Source organism: Nerophis ophidion, linkage group LG13, assembly GCF_033978795.1.
Source record: "Nerophis ophidion isolate RoL-2023_Sa linkage group LG13, RoL_Noph_v1.0, whole genome shotgun sequence".
NCBI classification, from domain to species: Eukaryota; Metazoa; Chordata; class Actinopteri; order Syngnathiformes; family Syngnathidae; genus Nerophis; species Nerophis ophidion.
Genome location: NC_084623.1, coordinates 31700763 through 31722183, shown reverse-complemented (window position 1 = coordinate 31722183; position 21421 = coordinate 31700763). Strand labels below are relative to the sequence as shown.

The following is a 21421-nucleotide window of genomic DNA, read 5'->3' as shown; positions in this document are numbered from 1 at the left end:
ACGACAAAACAGATGAAAACTCGGAAAAGCATTGAGGTCCACAACTTTGTTGTGTGTGGCTGGGTCAAGTAATTTTGTATTTAGACTCAATTAAATCATGCCTTGTTTTTGCTTGGGTAAGAAGGCATTTCTTGATTTACAGCCGTCTTTGTTGCTTTGTTGTTGTTGTTGCTTGCGCGTTTTACAAGTATGCATGTTTTTTCTGTCTTTATCAGAATATAACTATGGATTTTAAACTTATTTATGTGCTGAAAGCTTCATTTATGATTGCTGCCCTTGGCAAAAAAATTGACTCTGAGGTTTTACTATCAATTACTTTCCTTTTTTTAGACATAGTGCATTATGAAAAAAAGGCAACATTAAATTGGCCATAGTTTGTGAATGTGAGTGTGAATGTTGTCTGTCTATCTGTGTTGACCCTGTGATGAGGTGGCGACTTGTCCAGGGTGTACCCCGCCTTCCGCCCGAATGCAACTGAGATAGGATCCAGCACACCCGTGACCCCAAAACAGGGACAAACGGTAGTAAATGGATGGATGGAGAACTCCAAAACAACATGAAATACACATATTATCCTGATAAAACTTGAATGGAAAATACTCAAAGGTAAAAGTTTATCAAACAAATCTTTAACAAAGTGATCACTGCAAACTTGTGTGTTCTTCGACTCCGCTCCCTTGTACTGGAGTCTGTGCCACTTTTCTCGTCGTCTTTTGTAAAAATTGTGCACTCGTTTGCCCTTCTTGTTTACCTAGCAAGAAACTCTGAAGAAACTTTCATCTTTTTTTGCAATTTGAAAGGTTCATACGGCCAAAACTAATGGAGCATAGCGCATTTTTCTTTGAGAAAGGCTAAATGGCGCCTTGTACTCATTGAGGACAGATTATAGCTTGACCACCACGCATATTTAATGAGCCGGACATGACGTCATGTAAATCCACGCAATCGATAGCTCAAAATGGTATTAATGAATTTTCATTTATCTTTCAATGTCAAAAATAGGCTAAGAAACAAGTCAATGGATGTTTGTGCTGATCGCGGTCACTGTCTGGATTCAGAGCCAAAAGTGTGTCTGTCTAAACATGTATCTCCTAGCTAACTAACTAGCTAATGCTAATGAGTCAGACACCAAATGTTGGGTAATTCTTATAAGGTTCACTGTGGCATTCGCTATGCCAAGTAGTGATTGGAAGGTATCTTCAACTGTCTTATAACCCAAATTATTGCACACAACTTAATGCAAAAAATAGCCGATAAACAGCTGGTATCTCAAAAATTTAGGAGGTAGGGCACTCGCAAGCCAAGGTATTATTGCATTCAGAACAAATCTAACACCACCAATGATTGTTTCCATAAAATAAACGAGTTACCACTGGTTGATTTCTACAAAGAACGAAACAACAAGCCAGTTTTTTAAATGATTCTTTGTGTGCAAGGCTGCAGAACACCAGCTCCTTCAAAGAGCCACATGCCGTGTGTGAATGTGTCTAGGGGCGTGCTGAGCCCCAATTTCCAAGAAACATTAATGGAGAAAAAACTAACTACCTTACCACACAGACAGAAAAGCGAGCCCAAAAATCCCAACTAAATGCAACCGGCGACTCAGGAGAATTGCAAGCGACTTTGGAAAAAAAAGCCGAATGTCGCTAAAAATGAACAGGCTTGGCAACACTGATACTAAGCTTCAATAAAGCTAAGGAGCTAAACAGCGGTTCTAAGATGGTACATTCTGTTTTTCCACATTTTGAAATATTTTGTCACATGAGTCTGGACAATGTATATGATAAATACAGTTGTGGTCGGAAGTTGAGATACACTTGTAAAGAACAAAATGTCATGACTGTCTTGAGTTTCCAGTAATTTCTACGACCCTTATTTTTTTTTCATAGAGAGATTGGAAAACATACTTGGTTGTCACAAAAAACATTCATGAAGTTTGGTTCTTTTATGAATTTATTACGGGTCTACTGAAAATGACACCAAATCGGCTGGGTCAAAAGTATACATACAGCAATGTTAAGTGTGAAGTGAATTATATTTATATAGCACTTTTTCTCTAGTGACTCAAAGCGCTTTACACAGTGAAACCCAATATCTATTTTTTTTACATTTAAACCAGTGTGGGCGGCACTGGGAGCAGGTGGATAAAGTGTCTTGCCCAATGACACAACGGCAGTGACTAGGATAGCTGAAGCGGGGATCAAACTTGCAACCCTCAAGTTGCTGGCACTGCCCCTCTACCAACCGCCCCATACCGCCCCTTAATAATTGGTTACATGTCTCTTGGCAAGTTTCACTGCAATAAGGCGCTTTTGGTAGCCATCCACAAGCTTTTGGCAAGCTTCTGATTTAATTTTTGACCACTCCTCTCGACAAAATTGGTGCAGTTCAGCTAAATGTGTTGGTTTTCTGACATGGACTTTCTTCAGCATTGTCCACACGTTTAAGTCAGGACTTTGAGAAGGCCATTCTCAAACCTTAATTCTTGGCTGATTTAGCCATTTCTTTACCACTATTGATGTGTTTGGGGTCATTGTCCTGTTGGAACACCCAACTGAGCCCAAACACCCCAACCTCCAGGCTGATGATTTTAGGTTGTCCTGAAGAATTTGGAGGAAATCCTCATTTTTCATCGTCCCGTTTACTCTCTGTAAAACACCAGTCCCATTGGCAGCAAATGGAACACAACACACAACAAGAAACTACAGAAAAGTAAGGAACCTTTTGATTACAACTTTGGACTACAGCTGAATGAAAATAGCGGACTCACTCAAAGTTTTACGACACACGAGCATTCTGCTTCCCCCTCCTTGGCGGGAGCACTGAGAGGCTCCGTGGTGAGCACCGCAAGACACGCCCTCCGCAGCCATAGGCAATCTCAAGTCTACACACCTGGACCTGACGAGAGGCAGCAGCGTAAAGGCTCACTCCACTGACTACTCCACGCCGGAACGTAGTCCTGGTTCAGTAAGCTTCACGTACCGGCTCCTGTGTCTCTCTCACTCGCACGCTTTGTCTCCCTCGTGCCTATTCCTTATTTTTTCTTGTCGTCTCCTGTTCCCACAGTGCCTCCGTGTCTCAGCAGTGTGCCGTGCACCTCACCATCTGATCTTCCCCTGGACTGTGACTGCCTTCCTCGATCCTCGACCCCCGCGCTCGGACCTGGACTTCTGGACGCCTCTTTCCTGCCCCACAGACCTCGTTCGGATCACGGACCTCTTTTGCTTCGCCCTTCTGGACGTGTTTGCTGCCAAAACCACTTACAACAACCTCTGGTAATTCATATTTGGTTAACTTCCACACATACCCTTGCATCCACACACATAGAAGCATACACAGCCTACGTATTCAGCAAAAGCTCAAATAAAACCTGTTGAGCTAGACCTCCTCTTCATGTAAACTTCATGCTTGTTGGAAAGAAGCAAAAGTATTTTATTAACATATCCGCCACTCCTCCCGTTATGGGGATCCCAAATACACAAAGACAGGTGTCATTAGGAAAGAAAAGTTGGTTTTGCATCATAATAATAACAAACCTCAGTTCATCCAGTGTCTGCATGACACACTGTGCAAAAACATCTGATCTGGGGAAGGCTTAATTTGCGCCGCAAGACAAGGCCATCAAATATAGCTTTGTTGATTTTACAAGACAAAACGAGACTCCATTAACTGACCAAAAAATCAAAATAACGGCTGTATTTTCAGCTACAAAATGCCCGTCTCTCTCCTCCCTTCCTAATTTTTTATCTGTTTAAGTATGTATTAAATAAAGGATGCAGATGGGATTTTTAAACTCATGGGGACCAAAGTGTCAGCAAATGATTTCAGTGAGATGTTTTTCTACTCCATGCTTTCATCAAAATGTTTTGTTTAAACATTTTCGTAATAACTACAATGTAAACAACATATGTGCTCTACATGTAACGGGGTCAATTATGTCATGTAAATAATGTATTTTATAATGTAGTATTATTGTTATAATTACACAAAATGTGTAAGTTACATTAACCATTGTCTTGTTGTCCCTCCTACTGCAATAATTGTTGTGACATCTGCCTCTTTGTATGTGTTGGACACGCCTTTCTACTTCCCTTTTGTCCACAATAACGAGCGAGGAAGGCTTCCACGCATACTTGCCGACCCCCCCCCCGATTTTTCCAGAAAGTTTTCGGATTTCAGTGCCTCTCTCAGGGAAAACTTTCTACGATTTTCACACGGACGACAATATCGATGGCGTGCCGAAATCAGCGCTTTCTGAAACATGTCATCGCGCCCGCCTTTACACATTGCTATCTACGTGCCGGCCGGTCACATGTATGTAATATGCGGCCTCTGTTATTACACGAATGTGACTGCAAGGCTTTCTTTTTCAACAGCCATGCAGGTTACACTGAGGGTTGTGATATAAACAACTTTAACACTGTTACTAATATGCGCCACACTGTGAACCCACACCAAACAAGATTGAAAAACACATTTCGGGAGAACATCCTCACCCTAACACACCATAAACACAAAATAACAAATACCCAGAATCCCATGCATCCCTAACTCTTCCGGGCCAAATTATACACTCGCTACCACCAAACCACACCCCCCCTAATCCGCCCACCTCAACCGACACACGGAGGGAGGGGGGTTGGTGGTCGCGGGTGTATAATGTAGCCCAGAATAGTTAGGGATGCATGGGATTCTGGGTATTTGTTCTGTTGTGTTTATGTTGTGTTATGGTGCGGGTGTTCTCCCGAAGTGTGTTGAACAAGTATGCCTTGCAGTCACTTCCATGTGAGTACAAAAACCAAATTCAACATGTGACTGGGCCGGCAAGCCGTTAGTTCAGGTTGTAGAGGGCGTTTAAGACAGTGTCATCATAACATGCCCTTGTTATTGATTGTTGGGTGAATACTAGCCATACTTGCCAACCTTGAGACCTCCGATTACGGGAAGTGGGGGGGCGTGGTCGGGGGTGGGGCGGTGGCGTGGTTGGGGTGGGGGGCGTGGTTAAGAGGGGAGGAGTATAATTCACCAACTCGAGTATTTCATATATATATATATATATATATATATATATATATATACATATATGAAATACTTGACTTTCAGTGAATTCTAGCTATATATATTTATTTTATTATATATATAAATAAAATAAATAGTTGAATTTCCGACGGCACTTATCAAATACACCGTAACAAATAAAACAAAATATATACTTAAAACATGAAATACTACCCAAACCATCTCATCAACCGATGATCAGAAAACATGGAGAGATACTAAATTTTAAATGTACATGTTAAATAAAAGCTCTGCCTTTTTTTTATGAATACTTGGGCATACTACGCAACTGTATTTTAATGTTGGACAGTTTGGTGGTATCAATCAATCGATCAATCAATGTTTACTTGTATAGCCCTAAATCACGAGTGTCTCAAAGGGCTGCACAAGCCACAACGACATCCTCGGCTCAGATCCCACATCAGGGGAAGAATAAACTCAACCCAATGGGATAACCATGAGAAACCTTGGAGGGGACCGCCAGGGGTCACCAACGCGGTGCCCGTGGGCACCAGGTAGCCCGTAAGGACCAGATGAGTTGCCCGCTGGCCTGTTCTAAAAATAGCTCAACTAGCAGCCTCTATTTTTCTATTTTTTTTTAATTTACTAGCAAGCTGGTCTCGCTTTGCTCGACATTTTTAATTCTAAGAGAGACAAAACTCAAATAGAATTTGAAAATCCAAGAAAATATTTTAAAGCCTTGGTCTTCACTTGTTTAAATAAATTCATTTATTTTTTTACTTTGTTTCTTATAACTTTCAGAAAGACAATTTTAGAGAAAAAATACAACCTTAAAAAGGATTTTAGGATTTTTAAACACATATACCTTTTTACCTTTTAAATTCCTTCCTCTTCTTTCCTGACAATTTAAATCAATGTTCAAGTAAATTTATTTTTTTTTATTGTAAAGAATAATAAATACATTTTAATTTAATTCTTCATTTTAGCTTCTGTTTTTTCGACGAAGAATATTTGTGAAATATGTCTTCAAACTTATTATGATTAAAATTTTTAAAAATATTCTGGCAAATCTAGAATATATGTAGAATCAAATTTAAATCGTATTTCAAAGTATTTTGAATTTATTTAAAAAATTTTGTTCTGGAAAATCTAGAAGGAATAATGATTTGTCTTTGTTACAAAAATGGCTTGGTCCAATTTGTTATATATTCTAACAAAGTGCAGATTGGATTTTAACCTATTTAAAACATGTCCTCAAAATTCTAAAATTAATCTTAATCAGGAAAAATTACTAATGATGTTCCATAAAAATGTTTTTGACATTTTTCAAAAAGATTCGAATTACCTAGTTTTTCTCTTAATTTTTTTCGGTTGAATTTTGAAGAGTCAAAATTAAAGATAAACTATGTTTCAAGATTAAATTTACATTTTTTTGTGTGTTTTCTCCTCTTTTAAACCGTTCAATTAAGTGTTTTTTTCATCATTTATTCTCTACAAAAAACCTTTCGTAAAAGGGAAAAAAAATGTACGACGGAATGACAGACAGAAATACCCATTTATTTATATATTTGGAGATTTATCTATTAAAGGTAAACTGACAAATTGGCTATTTCTACCAGTTTATTAAGTGTGTATCAAACTGGTAGCCCTTCGCATTAATCATTACCCAAGAAGTAGCTCTTGGTTTCAAAAAGGTTGTTGACCCCTGACTTAAGCTGTATATCAAGCAAGAATGGGAAAGAATTCCACCTAAAAAAACTTCAAAAATTGGTCTCCTCATTTCCCAAACGTTAACTGAGTGTTGTTGAAAGGAAAGGCCATGTAACACATTGATAAAAATGCCCCTGTGCCAATATTTTGTTGTGTTGCTAACATTAAATTCCAAGTTAATGATTTTTTGCAAGAAAAAAAAATTGTTTCTCAGTTCGAACAATAAATATCTTGTTTTTGCAGTCTATTCAATTGAATATAAGTTGAAAAGGATTTGCAAATCATTGTATTTTGTTTTTATTTATGAATTACACAATGTGCCAACTTCACTGGATTTGGGTTTTGTTATAACACAATTGATTATACTTTTGATTACTGTAGAACATGGGTACCACTGCTTATTAAGCTTTTATATTGTTGTGTGATAACACAAAGTCAGAGAGTCACAAGTTGCAGTTGAAAGTACAAAAAACAACGCCTAACTCAAAAGAGTCAATATCTGTCTTTGAAAGATATACAACGAGATCATAACCAGCTGAGAAGACGAGGCCTGCACACAATCAGTAGACCTCAGTGTCTAGGTCCATACAACAAAGTTTTCACTAACCATGACCTCGGTCCAGAAACTCAGTAATGATTGCCGCGCTGCACACAGACCAGGGACGACTCCTGTCGATCTGAATTAGAGTTGGTGACATCATGTGGTTCTCCTGGAGTTTCCCAAAGACCTCCTCGCATGCTTTCACATTATCATGGGGCATGTTGAAGACGTGACCTATGAGGATTGGGTTAAAAAGGGAGAGAAGAAGTATTTCATGTTAAGTTCATGGGAAAACAAGATAGGCCTTCTGTTTGTGCTGCAGTGGAACCTTTTTTTATGTCCGGGTTTGCTGACTCATGTCGACATAAGAGGTTGTCGACATTACCGAAACCAAAAGTAGTCATTGCTCACGCATTTATTTGTGACTTTATTTAGAAACATTAGGAGATTGGGAGATAATGAAATTATCTTTTTGATTGTATCACAGTTTATTGATGTTGTTTTTCTCTATTAGGGCCTATTAATATCTCAATTTTTTTTTTTTTTTTTATATTCTTATCAAACAAGCTGCTATGGTAGTTTCATTTAATGTCTTCAATACAATAACAATACAATGTTATTGCTTATCATTTAAAAAGATGCAATTGGAGCATTTTGTTAGTTTTTATAGTAGTTTTAGTTCACATGCGGTTACAGTGGAAACAGAGTTGTGTATAAAGAGAACGTCAACAGTAAATTAATTATGCATTGTAAACAGCAATAATCTAGTACAAAAATATATAAATCAGGTTTTTCAAACTCATTTAAGCTCAGGGGCCACAAGGAAGACAACCTTTTTCCCTATAGTCGGAATGTTAAAATCATGGCATAATAACTAAAAATATAAAGCCAACTTCCGGTCGTTTTCTTTGTTTTACTTTGGCCACAAATTAGAAAAAACACATTCTGAAAATGTACATTTTACAAATAATCCTCTGGCAAAACGCTTTGAGTTAACTTGAAAATTCTGAGGGAAACATCGGTGAAGTTTTGTCAACACAATGAACTTAGACTTTGTTTCAGTGCATATATATATATATATATATATATATATATATATATATATATATATATATATATATATATATATATATACATATATATATATATACAAACCCTGTTTCCATATGAGTTGGGAAATTGTGTTGGATGTAAATATAAACGGAATACGATGATTTGCAAATCCTTTTCAACCCATATTCAATTGAATGCACTACAAAGACAAGATATTTGATGTTCAAACTCAAAAACTTTATTTTATTTTTTTGCAAATAATCATTAACTTGGAATTTCATGGCTGCAACACGTGCCAAAGTAGTTGGGAAAGGGCATGTTCACCACTGTTTCATCCTCTTTTCTTTTAACAACACTCAATAAACCTTTGGGAACTCAGGAAACTAATTGGTGAAGATTTTCAGGTGGAATTCTTTCTCATTCTTGTTTTATGTAGAGCTTAAGTTGTTCAACAGTCCGGGGTCTCCGTTTTGGTATTTTAGGCTTCATAATGCACCACACATTTTCAACGAGAGACAGGTCTGGACTACAGGCAAGTCAGTCTAGTACCCGCACTCTTAAACTATGGAGTCACGCTGTTGTAACAAGCGACTTGGTATTGTCTTGCTGAAATAAACAAGGGCATCCATGATAACGTTGCTTGGATGGCAGCATATGTTGCTCCAAAATCTGTATGTACTTTTTAGCATTAATGGTGCCTTCACAGATGTGTAAGTTACCCATGCCTTGGGCACTAATGCACCTCATACCATCACAGATGCTGGCTTTTCAACTTTGCACCTAGAACAGTCCTGATGGTTCTTTTCCTCTTTATTCCGGAGGACACGACCTTCACCGTTTCCAAAAAACTATTTGAAATGTGGACTTGTCAGACCACAGAACACTTTTACACTTTGCATCAGTCCATCTTAGATGAGCTCAGGCTCAGCGAAGCCGGCGTAGTTTCTGGGCGTCGCTGATAAATGGCTTTGGCTTTGCATAGTAGTTTTATCTTGCACTTACAGATGTAGCGACAAACTATTGTTACTGACAGTGGTTTTCTGAAGTCTTCCTGAGCCCATGTGGGGATATCCTTTACACACTGATGTCGCTTTTTGATGCAGTACTGCCTGAGGAAACAAAGGTCCGTTATATCATCGCTTATGTGCAGTGATTTATCCAGATTCTCTGAACCTTTTGATGATATTACGGAGCGTAGATGGTGAAATTCCTAAATTCCTTCCAATAGCCCGTTGAGAAGTGTTGTTCTTAAACTGTTTGACAATTTGTTCACGCATTTGTTCACAAAGTGGTGACCCCGTCCTTGTTTGTGAATGACTGAGCATTTCACGGAAGCTGCTTTTATACCCAATCGTGGCACCCACCTGTTCCCAATTAGCCTGCACACCTGTGGGATGTTCCAAATAAGTGTTTGATGAGAATTCCTAACTTTATCAGTATTTATTGTCACCTTTCCCAACTTCTTTGTCACATGTTGCTGGCATCAAATTCTAAAGTTAATGATTATTTGCACTAAAAAAATGTTTATCAGTTTGAACATCAAATATGTTGTCTTTGTAGCATATTCAACTGAATATGGGTTGAAAATGATTTGCAAATCATTGTATTCCGTTTATATTTACATCTAACACAATTTCCCAATTCTTATGGAAATATATATATATATATATATATATATATGTATATATATGTATATATATATTAGGGCTGGGTGATACATTGAACATCCTTGCTATATCACGGGTTTGTCTCTGTAATATAGAAAATAACTATTTCGTGAGTATTCGAGTATACATTCTCACGCAGTTGCTTTTAGCTGCGGGCATTACACTAAAGGCTTTTCTCTCTCTTTCTTGTCTCTTCTTCTCACAGAGAGATAAAACAAGCACACCTTCTTACATACGTCAAAGACCGCGCGTGCAACGTCATACCCCTTGCCGAGCAGAGAGGTGGGCGACATTGTAACGTTAGCAGTGGCAAGTGGTGCAAGCGAAGGGGTGCGAGTGGTAATATGAGAGACAGAACGATGCGAATCTGTTTCAATGGAGGAAAAATTCATTTCCAAGAAAAACAGCACGGGGTCCATCGTCTGGCGGTGGTTTGGCTTCAAGCGGGAAGATGTTGAACAGACACCGTAATATGTAAAGTATGCGGAAAAAGCGTTGCCACAAAAAGTAGCAGCACTACAATTTTGTAGCATCATTTGAAAAGTCGCCCGTTACTGAATAAGGAGTGCTTGAAACCTCACATGTCAACATCTCCGGTCGGTGTCACACCCAACAAAATGCCAAAGCAAACAGCACTGACCCAATTGAGGCTGGCGTCTTCCATTTCCACATCAACAAGTATGAAAAGAATTGTCAAAAACAAAAGGAGATAACATCCGCAGTAACCTACCACATAGTGAAGGACATACACTATTTGATTTCCTATTATACAGCTAATTCTTATTTAACAGTTTTTGAAATAGCTTGTGTGACATCATGCACAAAAGTGCACTTTATTTGTTTTAAAATACTGTAGTGGTATTTTAGTGACATCATTCACAAAGGTGCACTTATAGCTTGTTTTAAAAATGTCTCTGACAATCTTGCACTTTCTGTTTTGGAAATTACGTGAATGTTTGTGCCACTGCTTAATAACTGCTTAATAAAAACAGTTTTCGTAAATTGACTTAGTTGTGATTTCCCTCTCTGCATGAAAGTTTAAAATTAGCATATATTAATGCAGTATGAACAAGAATGTTTTAATGTAGACACATAGAATTGTTATACTGGTGTGATTATTTGCATCAAGTGTTAATTCAAAGCTAAGGCAAAATATCGAGATACATGATATGTATCTCGATTATTATTATACATACAATTAAATAATATTGAATAATAATACACACATATGTATATGTATATATACACATACTAGAGATGCGCGGATAGGCAATTATATTATCCGCATCCGCATCTCCAAAGACGTAATCCACCCGCCGTCCACCCAAACCAACATTTTATCAGGACCGTACCCGCCCGCCAACCGCCTGCTGAAATACATCAGAGGTTGTCCGCCTTTACCACTCACAGAGCTATTTAAACCCGTTTCACAGAATAACGACAACAATCGGAACCGCTAACGTTCACGCGACTATCCAATAGCGTTCATCCTGATTCCAAGACTAGGGGCGTGCTGTGAAGCCATTGCCTTAGACACCTTCAACAACATGTACGAACCAATTGTTGGTCCAGCAACAAATTGTGTGCAGCTTCCACAATTACACGTTCAAGATTGAAAGGCATACTGGGTGATACAGAGTACACTGATGGTTGTGATATAAACAACTTTAACACTTACTAATATGCGCCACACTGTGAAGCCACACCCAACAAGATTGAAAGACACATTTTGGGAGAACATCCTCACAGTAACACAACATAAACGCAACACAACAAATACCCATAATCCTTTGTATTCATGACACATCCTGAATATATTTTACACCCCCGCGCCCCCCATCCCCGCCCACCTTACCGACGCACGGGGGGTTTGCTGCTAGCGGGGTGTATAAAATAGTCAGGAACTGTCATGAATACAAAGGATTATGGGTATTTGTGTTGCGTTTATGTTGTGTTACTGTGAGGATGTTCTCCCAAAATGTGTTTGTCGTTCTTAATTGGTGTGGCATCACAGCGTGGCCCATCGTACTAAGAGTGTTAAATTTGTTTATATCACAACCATTAGTGTACTGTGTGTCACCCAGTATGCCTTGCAGTCGTGTGCGTGTTGCTGCGGAAGCCACACACAACATGATGCTGTACTGACAAGCAGATTGTACATGTTGTAGTAGGCGAGAAAGCCAACGGTTTCATAGCACGCCCTAATACTTATTATCTGGGTGATTACCGGCAGTCATTCAGGAGAATTGTCTTCTTCGCTGTATGACACGGGTCTTAAATGGCACTTTGATTGGCAAAGGATACCGATCACAGAACCATGCATATCAAATATTTCCGGATGGTTCAACCGCCACCCGCCCGAATGTAATTAAAATAAATTTTTTCGTCATGTCAACCGCCCAACCCGCGGTTTATCCGCGGACTCCGCGGATGAGACCGCAAACCGCACATCTCTAATACATTCATATATAATGTACATATATATGTATGTGTGTGTGTATATATATATATATATATATATATATATATATATATATGAATTAAATAATAGCACAGTACTTGTTGTTCCAAATCTAATGAGTATTTTGGCAAAATGAAGGTAGTTTTGAGGTTGTTTGGTCATTCTGTGTATTTTATTTACATTTGTTGCAACATTGAGAGCGTGTCAGACAGCCTGCTGATCACCAAACACTTCATGAATGTTTACAGCGGAGTGCATCAAATACCGCAAAATTATATCTTGACGAAAAAATTGCATGTTTTATTGTACGTTTATGAGCTGTAGTATGTTGAGAACTATAATAGCCATATTATTATGGTTTATCATTTTGTCAGGAAAACTAATGTCAGACTGACTGTACTTCATGATTCCGCGCACAGCCGCACAAGTCCTTGGTAGCAAACACGGGACTGTTGTTTCGTTGTCTATTCTCTCTTTATACAAGGCTCTGAGTGGAAACGCTGTGACTTGCTGACTTACGTTAACATAAGCAGTCATCCACATTATCGAAATTGAAACCAAAACTGGCCATTGTTTGCATTGAACTTGTGCTGTGTAACAAAAGAGTTGGTCGACAGTTATAATCGACATAAACAAGGCCGACTTAAGTGGGTTTCGCTGTATTAGGCAACATAAAAAAATGTTTCCAAGCCATTTGTTTAATATGTATGAAGGCAGGCTTAAATTGGAGCTGATGTCATAGCAGGCCGGAATGTCGTTGCCTGGGAATATAAAGTATGGCATACATCCATGTACTTAACGAGGCCTGACAGGGGAATTCAGTTCCCAAGGAAACAATTTCTTTCCCTTCGTATGAACATGAAAAACTTTGCGAAAGAAAAACAGAGCTGTGGTTTAAGTGTGTTTAATTATAATATTGAGAAAAAAAAGTTGGGGAAATTGTGTAATTAGTTATTACATTACATATATTGGAGGAATGGAGCCTCTCCAGGGGCTTTTACATAAAATGTTTTGTTTTGACATGATGCCTGTTATTGTTACAGCTAACCCAGGATGTTAGAACTGAAATATGGGGGTGCTTAGCCTGTGGGGGTGCAGGCTAGGGGAAATGACTGAGAAATGGGGTTCAGCTCAACTTTTAAGTCTAAAAATGCGTCCACACTGAGAAGTATGGCAAAATGCACTGCACTGGCACTACCCGGATTTAGCACTCAAAATGGTGAGTGTGCAGTGCTGGACACGGGTACTTGTCGCCATCCTGGCTACAAAGCAGAAAGACAGGAACTAACTCAAAATACTGGCAGCAGTGGAGCTAAGTGAAGCTAGGCAGCTACGTTGCAGTTCAAGGTTAGTGATGAGCAAGCTGTAAACACAGGTTTGGACTTTTGTTTATTTTGTTTTTTTGTTTTATGTTTCCTGTCCAGCGCTTTTATTTTTCTTTCCACTTCCGGTTTGCCTCCAGTTGCCCTCATTTCTCCTCTGATCTGAGCATTGGCTTACTCACCTGTCCGTGATTGGCAATCTTGAAACCAGAAATACCGTATTTTCCGTGCTATAAGCCGCACCTAAAAACCACAAATTTTCTCAAAAGCTGACTGTCTTATAACCCGGTGCGCCTTATACCGTATTTTTCGGACTATAAGTCGCAGTTTTTTTCATAGTTTGGCCAGGGGTGTGACTTATACTCAGGAGCGACTTATGTGTGAAGTTATTAACACATTACCGTAAAATATCAAATAATATTATTTAGCTCATTCACGTAGAGACTAGATGTATAAGATTTCATGGGATTTAGCAATTAGGAGTGACAGATTGTTTGGTAAACGTATAGCATGTTCTATATGTTATAGTTATTTGAATGACTCTTACCATAATATGTTACGTTAACATACCAGGCACCTTCTCAGTTGGTTATTTATGCGTCATATAACGTACACTTATTCAACCTGTTGTTCACTATTCTTTATTCATTTCAAATTGCCTTTCAAATGTCTATTCTTGGTGTTGGGTTTTATTAGATAAATTTACCCCAAAAATGCGACTTATACTCCTGTCGACTTATATATGTGTTTTTTTTCTTTAGTATGCATTTTCGGCAGGTGCGACTTATACTCCGGAGCGACTTATACTCCGAAAAATACTGTATATGGATTAATATTAATATTTATTTTCATAAAGTTTAGGTCTCGCATTTACGTTAAACAGCCGCCATCTTTTTTCCCCGTAGAAGAGGAAGCGCTTCTTCTTCTACGGTAAGCAACCACCAAGGTAAGCACCCGCCCCCGTAGAAGAAGAATTGCGCTACTAATACGATTCATTTCATTTGTGTGTATCTGTAAAGACGACCACAAAATGGCTCCTACTAAGAGGCACGCGTACAACAACAACAGCGACACTGACTCTGATGACTTCGACGAGATGGAACCCGCCATTTTGGATGCCGTATTCGCCCAACTTTTTAATTCAGACACCGAAGAAGAAGAATTCGAGGGATTTATGGATGAGGAATAACTTCAGAAAGTGAGCTTTAAATGTTTATTTTGTGTGCTGTGACATTAACGTTCGAACAACGTTGAGTTATTGATGTTGCTATTGCTCTGCAATATTTTGAGTGTTACTATTGTTGTGATTGCACATTTGCACACTGGTTTGTATTATTAAAGTTTGACTGACCTATCTGACTGTTTTTTTGACATTCCCTTTAGCGCAGCGTAGGCGCGGCTTATGACCCGGTACGGCTTATAGGTGAACAAAGTTTTTAGATATGCCAGTCATTGAAGGTGCGGTTTATAACCCGGGGCAGCTTATAGCGCGGAAAATACGGTAGGTGTGTCCTTTCAGGAATCTATTTAAGCTATCTTTTTACTTTGTCTGTTTGTTTATGTTTCGTCACCTGTAATGTACACGCTGGTGCTCCCTTGTTTTTGGCTTTATCAAATACATTTTACCTGCATTCACCTGCTGTCTCTGCATCCTGGGGTCAATGCCAAGCCCAAAATACAACACAAAACGGTACAAGAAATAGGCAGTTAAGAAGTACAGGGTGTTTTTTACATGTAATGGGCAACCAATTATGGACAATAAATTATTATTGTCATGTAGTATATATTAATACAACTTGATACTAAGTTGCATTTTAAATTTATCAGTGAACTATGTAGAATATTGCTATATATAACCATTTCACAATCGATACTGTATCCTATCGTGACTCAAGTATAATGTTCGGTTTTTCGCTGTTCTCAGTGTTTGTTTCCTTTGTTAATTGTGCACTTTCTGGATGCTCTGACCTGAATTGATATTAAATATAATTGTACTTGCATTCTGCTGATTACACATGCTGAGTGTATTCTCAGCTTGGTGTGCAGTAACATGTAACAATTTGTTTTTAACTTGTTTAAAATGACACATTTCATGTTTTGGACTGCAATATTGTTCAGCTAAGTGGGCTATTGTACAGTATGCTTTGCTGTTGTGTAGCTGGTAGCTCCTGGTAGCCTATATAGCCTTCCATCTTTAATATTTACAAAGGACTTCACTAGAATACTAGAAAAAAACGGCCTTCTGTGATTATTGGAGGACATTTAGTATTTGTATTAGAGCGCTTATCAGATTTCAGATTAAAGCTAAAATGCCATCCATCCATTTTCTACCGCTTATTCCCTTTCGGGATCACGGGGGGCGCTGGCGCCTATCTCAGCTACAATGATCCAATATAAATCGGATGAGGACACATGATGAATTTTGTATTTTCTGACTTATGAGTGTTGTTACAAAGTTGGATAGTCGTGTTAACCAATGCTAAAATCATGACGTTCATGCGTTTTGGCGTGACCTTGCACGCAGTTCTGGATGTCCGTTCGCGGGGTCTTCAGTCACACTACGTTGTGATGTCGCCATAATGTGGACGTACTTATCTAGATATTATTTCAAGCTCTCAGCCAGAGGGGGAGGAGCTCCTCTCCCTCTGCTTCAGTCTATGAGAAAACACAAAAAAAGGAAAAATTAAGTAACATCTTTTTCAAATCTTGGCATGTGCAAGACAACACAGACATGCAAGGACATAAATGCTGGAAGAAGAAGCTTTTTTTATGCAGAGTCTGACGAGTAGGCAGGTGTACGTAATGTTGTGACCAGGTTCATGAAGTTTATTTTGAAAACGAAAGGGCGGTGACGGTTTTAATACATATATATATTTAAACAGTGTATATCTTTACAAGATAATTTGATTATATTGGAGTGGGTAGGGTGTTGTCTCATTTTCAATCTGGGAACCCCTACAAGATCTTGCAGACAGACTCAAAAAAGGTGTTATAAATGTGACTGTGGAGAAAATGTTATACAAGATTCACACCATAGCATATCCAATATATATTATCTAGACAGCAAGGTAGAGTTTTAAATTTAGATCAAAATCATTATAGGTCTTCTTTAAAAGAAACTCTTTATAATTTATGTCACATAACCACTCGAATCAACCTTTTTTTCCAAACACAAACTATCTGCAACAGTACATGGATCTCTCTTACCAAGTTCATGGGCTGTTGTAAAGGCTGACGGCAGGCCATCATCTTCAATGACCGAGCAGCTTCTCTTGGGGTCACACATTGTCCCAACATCGGCCATCCCCAGGGTATCACAGGTTGTGGCCCCGCAAAGATTCTGGTTAGTAACAGAGTTTATTGTGAAAAAGTTTGCTTTGTGAAGGTATCATATTCTTACTCATATTAGGTTTTGCATATATGAAGCATGAGCCAGAGAAGGAAAAAGTAGTGGGAGACACTAATAAAAGGCAGATGGTCTATCTTTGTCTTTAACAGTTTGTTGATGCATAGAGATGATTACTTGTATTTGGTCCACAATGCAGTTGCAGTGGAACCCGTTTATGTCCATGCCCCTCAGGCTGGCTGACAAACGCCAACATCCGTGATGGTTGACATTACCGAAACCAAAACTAGCCATTTGGTTGAACATTTACATCGGTGCATTTTTTTGTTGTTGTTGTGGTAAAATCCTGGTTATACTGTTGTGCTTTTATTTTAATGTAGGGATGTGCAGATCGATCTGCAACATTTCGAGAAAAGATATACGATCACCATGGTAGATTTATGTATTTTATTGACGATCACAAACGCTGATCCTTTCTTATCATAATCTCCTGGCTGACAAACAGCTAGCACAGGCCTGGGCAATTATTTTACTCGGGGGGGGCCAGATTTAGATAAAAAAAAAAGTGTGTCTGGGGGCTGGTATATCTATTTTTAGGAACCATCCATCCATCCATCATCTTCCGCTTATCCGAGGTCGGGTCGCGGGGGCAGAAGCCTAAGCAGGGAAGCCCAGACTTCCCTCTCACAAGCCATTTCGTCTAGCTCTTCCCGGGGGATTCCGAGGCGTTCCCAGGCCAGCCGGGAGACATAGTCTTCCCAACGTGTCCTGGGTCTTCCCCGTGGCCTCCTGCCGACTGGACGTGCCCTAAACACCTTCCTAGGGAGGCGTTCGGGTGGCATCCTGACCAGATGCCCGAGCCACCTCAACTGGATCCTCTCGATGTGGAGAAGCAGCGGCTTTACTTAGAGTTCCTCCCGGATGGCAGAGCTTCTCACCCTATCTTTAAGGGAGAGCCCCGCCACCCGGCGGAGGAAACTCATTTCGACCGCTTGTACCCGTGATCTTATCCTTTTGGTCATGACCCAAAGCTCATGACCATAGGTGAGGATGGGAACGTAGATCGACCTGTAAATTGAGAGCTTTGCCTTCAGGCCTAGCTCCTTCTTCCCCACAACGGATCGATACAACGTTCGCATTACTGAAGACGCCGCACCGATCCGCCTGTTGATCTCACGATCCACTCTTCCCCCACTCGTGAACAAGACTCCTAGGTACTTGAACTCCTCCACTTGGGGCAGGGTCTCCTCCCCAACCCGGAGATGGCACTCCACCCTTTTCCGGGCGAGAACCATGGACTCGGACTTGGAGGTGCTGATTCTCATTCCGGTCGCTTCACACTCGGCTGCGAACCAATCCAGTGAGAGCTGAAGATCCCGTCCAGATGAAGCCATCAGGACCACATCATCTGCAAAAAGCAGAGACCCAATCCCGCGGCCACCAAACCGGAACCCCTCAACGCCTTAACTGCGCCTAGAGATTCTGTCCATAAAAGTTATGAACAGAATCGATGACAAAGGACAGCCTTGGCGGAGTCCAACCCTCACTGGAAACGTGTCCGACTTACTGCCAGCAATGCGGACCAAGCTCTGACACTGATCATACAGGGAGCGGACCGCCACAATAAGACAGTCCGGTACCCCATACTCTCTGAGCACTCCCCACAGGACTTCCCGAGGGACACGGCCGAATGCCTTCTCCAAGTCCACAAAGCACATGTAGACTTGTTGGGCAAACTCCCATGCACCCTCAAGAACCCTGCCGAGAGTAAAGAGCTGGTCCACAGTTCCACGACCAGGACGAAAACCACACTGTTCCTCCTGGATCCGAGGTTCAACTATCCGGCGTAGCCTCCTCTCCAGTACACCTGAATAAACCTTACCGGGAAGGCTGAGGAGTGTGATCCCACAATAGTTGGAGCACACCCTCCGGTCCCCCTTCTTAAAGAGAGGGACCACCACCCCGGTCTGCCAATCCAGAGGTACCGCCCCCGATGTCCACGGGATGCTGCAGAGTCTTGTCAACCAAAACAGCCCCACAGCATCCAGAGCCTTAAGGAACTCCGGGCGGATCTCATCTACCCCCGGGGCCTTGCCGCCGAGGAGCTTTTTGACTACCTCAGCAACCTCATCCCCAGAAATAGGAGAGTCCACCACAGATTCCCCAGGCACCGCTTCCTCAAAGGAAGATGTGTTGGTGGGATTGAGGAGGTCTTCGAAGTATTCCTTCCACCGATCCACAACATCCGCAGTCGAAGTCAGCAGAACACCATCTGTACCATACACGGTGTTGATAGTGCACTGCTTCCCCTTCCTGAGGCGGCGTATGGTGGTCCAGAATCGCTTCGAAGCCGTCCGGAAGTCGTTTTCCATGGCTTTCCCGAACTCTTCCCATGTCCGAGTTTTTGCCTCCGCGACCGCTAAAGCTGCACACCGCTTGGCCCGTCGGTACCCGTCCACTGCCTCCGGAGTCCTATGAGCCAAAAGAACCCGATAGGACTCCTTCTTCAGCTTGACGGCATCCCTCACTGCTGGTGTCCACCAACGGGTTCTGGGATTACCGCCACGACAGGCACCAACAACCTTGCGGCCACAGCTCCAATCAGCTGCCTCGACAATAGAGGTTCGGAACATGGTCCACTCGGACTCAATGTCCCGCACCTCCCTCGTGACATGTTCAAAGTTCTCCCGGAGGTGTGAATTGAAACTTTCTCTGACAGGAGACTCTGCCAGATGTTCCCAGCAGACCCTCACAATGTGCTTGGGCCTGCCAGGTCTGTCCGGCATCCTCCCCCACCATCGCAGCCAACTCACCACCAAGTGGTGATCGGTAGAAAGCTCCGCCCCTCTCTTCACCCGAGTGTCCAAAACATGAGGCCGCAAATCCAATGACACAACTACAAAGTCAATCATGGAACTGCGGCCTGGGTGTCCTGGTGCCAAGTGCACATATGGACACCCTTATGTTTGAACATGGTGTTCGTTATGGACAATCCATGACGAGCACAAAAGTCCAATAACAAAACACCACTCGGGTTTAGATCCGGGCGACCATTCTTCCCAATCACGCCTCTCCAGGTTTCACTGTCGTTGCCAACATGAGCGTTGAAGTCCCCCAGTAGGACAAGGGAATCGCCCGGGGGAACACTTTCCAGTACTCCCTCGAGTGTACCCAAAAAGGGTGGGTACTCTGAACTGCTGTTTGGTGCGTAAGCACAAACAGTCAGGACCTGTCCCCCCACCCGAAGGCGGAGGGAAGCTACCCTCTCGTCCACTGGGTTGAACTCCAACGTGCAGGCTTTGAGCCGGGGGGCAACGAGAATTGCCACCCCAGCCCGTCGCCTCTCACTGCCGGCAACGCCAGAGTGGAAGAGAGTCCAGTCCCTCTCGAGAGAACTGGTTCCAGAGCCCTTGCTGTGCGTCGAGGTGAGTCCGACTATATCCAGCTGAAACTTCTCTACCTTGCGCACTAGCTCAGGCTCTTTCCCCCCCAGTGAGGTGACATTCCACGTCCCAAGAGCTAGCTTATGTAGCCGAGGATCGGACCGCCAAGTGCCCTGCCTTCGGCTGTCGCCCAGCTCACAATGCACCCAACCTCTATGGCCCCTCCTATGAGTGGTGAGCCCATTGGAGGGATGACCCACGTTGCCTCTTCGGGCTGTGCCCGGCCGGGCGGGCCCCATGGGAACAGGCCCGGCCACCAGGCGCTCGCCATCGTGCCCCAACTCCGGGCCTGGCTCCAGAGCGGGGCCCCGGTGACCCGCGTCCGGGCAAGGGAAATCTGAGTTTATTTTGTTGTAATTCCATAGAAGTCTTTGAGCTGCTCTTTGTCTGATCACTCACCTAGGACCTGTTTGTCTTGGGAGACCCTACCAGGGGGCATGAAAGCCCCCAGACAACATAGCTCCTAGGATCATTGGGACACGCAAACTCCTCTACCACGGTAAGGTAGCAGCTCAGAGAGGAGTATTTTTAGGAACACTAATACAAAACCGGCGGTCTGTCATAAGGTTTTGTAAGGTTTTTATTTTTTTATTTTTTTTATTTTTAGGAACACTAATACAAAACCTTATGACGGACCGCCTTAAAAAACGGAATGGAATTTGACATTTTTTTTTACTGAATGAGACACCCAGAATGTAAATGAAAATAAAGAATTTGGGATTTACAATATTAACTATGAATGATAAAACACTGAATATTGACAACATATTTTACAATCAACCAAAACGCACCCAAAATGCAACAAACATAGTGGGGGAAAAAACCCCACCTACAATCTGAGATATCTCATAGTGACCAT

At 41.3% G+C, this 21421-nt stretch overlaps 1 protein-coding gene across 1 annotated transcript in view; it reads right to left on the bottom strand.

The window, feature by feature from the left end:
• LOC133564449 (A disintegrin and metalloproteinase with thrombospondin motifs 15-like) overlaps positions 1-21421 on the bottom strand; it is a 62591-nt gene that overhangs the window by 25687 nt on the left and 15483 nt on the right. Inside the window, exons 2-3 of the mRNA XM_061918782.1 lie at positions 16981-17113; positions 7337-7504 (exon numbers count right to left, since the gene is read on the bottom strand). Coding sequence (XP_061774766.1) covers positions 7337-7504; positions 16981-17113 — 301 coding nt within the window. The remainder of the gene's footprint in view (positions 1-7336; positions 7505-16980; positions 17114-21421) is intronic.